Source organism: Arachis ipaensis, chromosome B03 (genome assembly GCF_000816755.2).
Source record: "Arachis ipaensis cultivar K30076 chromosome B03, Araip1.1, whole genome shotgun sequence".
NCBI classification, from domain to species: Eukaryota; Viridiplantae; Streptophyta; class Magnoliopsida; order Fabales; family Fabaceae; genus Arachis; species Arachis ipaensis.
In genome coordinates, this window is record NC_029787.2 from 25,207,535 (window position 1) to 25,214,073 (window position 6,539).

Genomic DNA, 6,539 nt, shown 5'->3' on the forward strand with positions numbered 1-6,539 from the left:
ATAATAATAATAATAATAATAATAATAATAATAATAATAATAATAATAATACCAAGTATCAATTGCTTGTTGAACTAATTCAGGGTTCCCACATTGGCTGTATACTCTGGCTCTTCCAAAGTCCTCTTCTATTGAAAACACATCAGGGGCCACATTGGCACAATTTTTGCATCCTGTTCAGGAATTTTGCAACATAACAGGAATTTTTCAACTTACATAACTTTCTAGATATATCATTGCAAGACTAAGTAAAAAAGTACCTATGCAGCTGAATTCATCAACAAAAGCATGATCCTTTGGGCTAGAATCATCGAGGAAGGGATTTATTGATGTCAAAGAATAGCCGTGAATTTCGTCGTAAACCATGCGTTGAACAGGATCGCTTAGCACCTGCACACTGCAATAGTCAATTTACAATGCAGAAAACATAGGGTAAAGTTTCAATGAACATAATTTAAGATATTCAAAATGAAAAATACTGCATAGACTTCATTGATGAATGTGCAGAAATTTGTAGTCTCCGGGTCATTGCCACTCAAATCAGGGTGACAAGCTTTCATACAATTATAATAGGCCTTCTTGATCTGTGCCGGTGTAGCGTCCGGAAGCTAGTAAATTCCACCAAACAATAAATTTTTATTAGTTTCATTTCATTTTTTTTTTGGTGGAATATAAAATCATTCATACGTTTTTATCCATTATTTTAAATTTATTGAAGCTTTTATGATTAAGATTTTCAAAAATCATATTACGAACTTAGTAACTATAATTGGAAAAGAATTAGTTAGTTGGCTAAAAGAAACTACCACTATTCCAATTGATAAGTGAATCATAATATTTTGATGAACATTAATGGTCAAAACAAAAAGAAACTTTGACTCTTTAACTAAGTGTCAGAATTTCATTACTTCTAGTAATTTTACTTCCGTTTTTTAATAATTTCTACAAAAAGTAATAAGAAATGATAAAAAAAAAAGAAAAAGAAATAGAGTTTGATCAATTACCAAGCCCAAAACTGCATAATAGTCATCAGCAACAGCATCAGTGGTAGAAAAAGATTCCTCAGCTGCGACTCTGAGCCTTCCAAAATTGAAGGCTCTTCTGTTGCCATTGTGTGTTACAAAGCTCCAAGAATTTGCAGCGTTTGGCATTACACGCCATGATGATGTGGTTCTTGGACACAGACTCAGTGAAGGATTTTGGACTGGAGAGAGTAACTGAGCCATTCCAATACCAACTCTCTACCGAAATTGAGTATAATATATAAATATATAAAAATAATAATGATAATTGTGGGTGGTTGTTGGATATTGTTGAGAGTGGAAAATGGAGTATTTTGCAATATTTGCGGAGGGAGAAATTTTGGCGTAGAAGGGTGGTGTTGCTGACATGGCAGTGTCACAGCCAAAGACATTCAAAAGAATCTGCACGAACCCTGAGATGAATCTGAGAGGGGGAAAAAGAACGAGACGAATTGGGTTTCACTAGAGGTGGCACGTGTCCTCACGTGCACAGGTGTTGCATTGCATGGTTTGTCACTTGCTTACCTCGTCTTGTAAATTGTAATTTTCTTTTTTTGGTAAACGCTTGTGTTGTAATTTGCAAGTGCCTTTTAGTTTTGTTTTGGCGTTGAAGTGCCACTACGATAATCGGCAAAAGATAAAAAAGTTGAAAAGATTTGTAAAACAAATAAAATAAAAATTGATTATTATTAAATTTATAATTTTGATTTAATTAAGATTGATCATTTGCCTGAATGACAACACGACCCTTAACAAAAAAAAGGATCTACTTCACCTCATGTTCCTATGCTCCGTTTGCTAATGCGGTTCTTCTATCATTTTTGCCATCAAAGAGTAACGAAACTTGTTTATGTGTTTTATTAAGCTGCTTAGCTAGAGAGTTAAGGTTGTGAGATGGAGGTTAGAGACCCACGTGACTTGTTAGAAAGGACAGGGGCCTTTTCCACGTGAGCACAAATAATACCATTTTGCTTCCCCAGAAGATGTTTCATTTCACGCCTTATAGATTTTTCTATAAAACTCCATGGACCCTCTCTAACAATTATAAGAAAATCCTAGTAGCTAGAGGAACATTTTTTTCCTTTGAGGCAGTGGTGAGTGTGCAAAGTTAGAGGGATGTGTTCACAAGGTTGCTGACGAAGCTTCTCATGATGAAGTTGATGGAACTTGCACGGCGCTACTGGCGAAGTTTGGATGGTTGTTGTTGACGCTACGAAGTGTAGAGGTATGTGTCGTTGTCCCTCTCTCTTTTTATGTGTGTGGTCTTGAGTATGACATGCAACTATTGTTGTCTGAATCCAGCTCTGGTTAAGGTTTAGAAATGTTAAAATATTTTTTATATTGTCATGCCCTATATTTAAATAATATGAAAGCGAAGAGATTTGTTTAAAAATAATTTTTTATGTAATAAATTAAACAAAGTTGAAATAAAGTAATAGAATTAGGTGTTTATAATAAGATCAGATTAAAATGCTTGTGTAACATATTGAGTTTTTAATTAGGATTTAATTTAGGCCTTTTTATTTTTTAGATGGTTAAATATCTGGTTGTCCTTGTGTTTCATCAAGAGAAAAATTTTAAGAAAGATAACGAAAAAGTTTTACACTATTTACATGAAAAAGTTCAAAAAATTTACCATTAGATGTTGACCTAATTAATCTTTTTGATTTGGTAATTTTATTTAAAGAATTAGGCTACTTGAAGTATAAGGCTATGTATTGATATGATGTGACTAATTTTGATATAGAGTCTGGGCTTCATGTCATTTAGAGAATGAAGAGATTAATGAACTGAGAGAAGCTCTTCTTAAGAATAGATATGTGGATGAGTTTTATATCTATTTCAATCATCTCGTGGATCTGCCAAAGGTAATTGATATTAGAGCTAAGGAGAAAACTGTGATTTTAAGTGAGAAGACACCCTCTGATTCATCATCATCTTCCTCTGATGATGGATTTGAAAGTGTTGAGAATGAGGGTTATAAGCCTCCGCTTCTTAGATATTAGTCTGATGACAGTAGCAATGACAATAGTTTGAAGAGAAAAAAAAGATTATGAGTCCTATTAAAAAAAGGGTGACACCTAAAAAAAGTAATAAGGTTGGTGCATCTAAGAAGGGGCTTAACTCAACAAATAGTGAGCCAAAGATGTCTCCTAAAACTACTAAGAAAATAGTCTCTAAAAAATATTTTAGTACTAGAAAAAAAATTGTACTTAGAGATGAGATAAATAAACAGAGAATATAAGATGAGAATAGTGGGCCTGGGCTAGATGTGAAAGGCCCAAGAAAGTCTAGGAGAAGTGAGCCTGTTGGAGGGGGATTTGGTGGACATGTTGCTAATGTGGCTGATGGAGCTGAAGATTTCATACCTAACCCAACTGCAGTAGAATTGGACAGTGATTTTGAGAAACCTTATGAGTATGAATGTGAAATGTACTAATATTATCTGAAGATGAAGGCAAGACAATTTATGACTCTTTTAATGGAGACTCTGAATATGGTGAGGTGGAATTTAAGGTTGGACAAATCTTTTCTACTATGAAAGTCTTCAACAGAGCTCTGAAGGATTATTTTGTGTACGAGGATAAAGATGTATTGTATGTTAAGAATGAGAAGCATAGAATGAGGGTAGCTTGTACAAATAAAAATTGTCCTTGGTTGATTTTCATTTGAAATAGTGCAAAAAGTTGCTTTCAAGTAAAGACTTTATATAATGAGCACTCTTGTAGAAAGATATTTTGATAGTAATTTGGTTGACAAATCTTAGGTGGCTGAAAAATTGGTTAAAAGGCTTCTCATACAACCTGACCTTAAATTAAGGAAAGTAATGGATTATATGATAGAGGAGTATAATGTTCAACTCAACCCAAGAATGACAGCTAGAGAAGGTTATAAGAAACGTTATGATCGAAAATGAAAGAGCACAATATGAAAAGACACGTGATTATCTAATGGAATTGCATAGAAGTAATTCTGGATCAACAATTCTAATGGAGACAATCTCCAACCTGAATCTCTGCCACTATTTGATAAGTTATACATCAGTTTGGATGCTCCAAAAAGAGGTTTAAAGAGGGATGTAGACCGCTGATTGAATTGGATGGCTGCTTCTTGAAAAGCTATTATGGCGGATAGCTTCTAAGTGTAGTGGGACAAGATGCCAATAACCACTTCTATACCATTACATATGCAGTGGTTCCTAATGAATGCAAGGATATTTGGAAGTGGTTTTTGACATTCTTGCAGGAAGACCTAGAAGAGGTAATACAATTTGGAAAGAATTTTATTTTAAACCAACAAAAAGTAAATTCTACAACCTAACTTGTTCATATTCATGTATGATATGTTATTATGTATTTATTTATGATTTTATTTAATTTATGTAACTCTCTTATGTTGTTGTTTTCCTGATTATGAAAGGGCTTAGAATAGAAAGTGATGCCTAATGCACATATGGGAGTATATGTAGAGGATATTGAAGTGCTCTAGCTGCAAAACATTCCAAAAATTCAGCACATCTATGAAAAAGTTAAAGCAGATAAATGAGGGAGCCTAAGAATATATGCAGAGGTTTGATCCTACTGTGTTGTGTAAGGATTATTTCATCAATGAGCCAAAAATTGATAATATTACAAATAATATGTGCGAGATATGAAACGTCAAGATTGTCGATTACAGGAGAAAGCCAATACTTACAATGTGTAAGCACTTGAGGTCATACATTATGAAGAAAAGAATTGTGCACAAAAAGAAGTTAGAGAATCATATTGGCATGTTAGCCCCTATGCAACAGAAGAAACTTGATGAGTTTATCAAGTCTAAGAGCACCAAGTAGAGTGCAATCTGGGCTGGAAACAATAATAAAATACTTTTTGAAGTTCATAGGCAAGGACACAAAGTTGGAGTAAACTTGTAAAATAGGACTTCTACCTGCAATGTCTAGTAGCTGACTGATAAAGTCTTTCTCAATTTACTTGCTCGGTCTGTTTAATTTAATATAAAATTATTAAGTTTGTACTTTGTCCTGAAAGCATGTTGTTGCATCCATGGCTAAGATGGGGCTAAAGTTAGAGGACTTCGTGCACATATGACTCACAATGGACAATATCAGATCAACCTACTAACATTGCATCAAACTAGTCAACAGTAAAGAGCACTGGATGCCAACTGATTTACCTAAGTCATTAATTACCTCTCTCAATTAAGAAATCTACTCATCCTCTAAAAATGAAGAAAAGAATTAATTCTGTTAAAGGAGAGATGCATTCTAATAAGGCTAAAAAGACATTTGAAGTGACCTATAATAAGTGTGGCCAAAAAGACCATTACTACAAGACTTGCTCCAATCCCTCAAAAGATCCTAATTGAAAGCATATGATCAAGAAAAAAAAGAAGAGCTAGCAAGAAAAATATTGTATCAGTGAACTCTACCAATACCACACAAGTATTGTTACTTTAGGGTACGATTTGTCTTATTTAAGAAATGGTTAAGGGTTTAAGTATTACATTATTAGTTAGAGGTTTAATTGTCTGTAAATATAATGGTAAGGTATTTAATATATCATTTTTGAATAATGATTTATACAGGTCTTGGTAGTAGAGAGAGATAGTCAAAATGATAATATTGCATGATGTTAAGAACTACTATAGATCCAGTGGTAAGTAGTCTTCAAAAAGTATATTTCAAAGATATGCTCGTAATCTTGTGATTGTTTAGATATATAAATTGTATGTTGTTCGTAACTCTAGACAAAGACAAAAAAAGAAGAAAAAAAATACCTAAATCAACTCTAAAGAGAATGACACTAATAGCACAAGGGAATGAAATTCCACTTTCACAGTTTGTTCCGCAAGAAGAGGTTGTAATCTTTCTCCCAATTAGAATTATGTCATTACAAGATATAAATAATTGTGTGATATATAAAAACAACTTTGTTGTTTATAGGGAGCATATGAGATTATCAATTTAAACTTTCCACCGTTGACCTTTCTTTAAGGCCTCTTGTTCCACCTATCACACAACTTTTTATCAATATTTTGTCTAATGTTCCTAGTAGATCTACAGTGCCTAAACCAAGTGGATAAAGTGGAGTCATAACTGAGACTATGACAATAGCAACCTCATCAAGATTCTTCAACTTCATCCTCTTACTCTTGGATTTAGGCCTCCTATGAAGAACTAGAAGTGTACTCTTAGGTTTATATATAAACAAATGTAGGCTGTCTTTTTTGATAAACTAGTTTCTAAATAGCCACTGTATGATATTTTGTTGGTTACTTTTTTGATAGGCTAAGTCTATTATGAATCTCAAAGTGTTTATGTTTGTGTCTCTATGCTGGTAAAGGGCTATATCTTTCCCACTTTTAGAGTAAACTTATGCACATAATTGAGGCTTGACAACAGTACCCAAACTCGTGGGTACCCGACTTGCCCCTTACTCAGTTGGGTTGGATAATAACCTGACCCGAGGTGGGACAGGGTCAGATTTGGGGTGAACCCGTCCCTACCCACCCCAG

General features: G+C 33.8%; 1 protein-coding gene and 1 long non-coding RNA gene across 5 annotated transcripts in view; one reads left to right on the plus strand and one right to left on the minus strand.

Annotated features, from left to right (window-relative positions):
* The window catches only part of LOC107630039 (chaperone protein DnaJ), a 4,380-nt gene extending 3,006 nt beyond the window's left edge, over window positions 1-1,374 (minus strand). The window contains exons 1-4 of the mRNA XM_016333060.2: window positions 1,005-1,374; window positions 480-608; window positions 261-390; window positions 53-173 (exon numbers count right to left, since the gene is read on the minus strand). Of these exons, the coding sequence (XP_016188546.1) occupies window positions 53-173; window positions 261-390; window positions 480-608; window positions 1,005-1,226 (602 nt within the window). The 5' untranslated portion in view covers window positions 1,227-1,374. The remainder of the gene's footprint in view (window positions 1-52; window positions 174-260; window positions 391-479; window positions 609-1,004) is intronic.
* The window catches only part of LOC107630040, a 10,885-nt gene continuing 6,093 nt past the window's right edge, over window positions 1,748-6,539 (plus strand). For all 4 annotated transcript variants that reach the window (XR_001618120.2, XR_001618121.2, XR_001618122.2 and 1 more), the window contains exon 1: window positions 1,748-2,247. This is a non-coding gene — a long non-coding RNA (uncharacterized LOC107630040). The remainder of the gene's footprint in view (window positions 2,248-6,539) is intronic.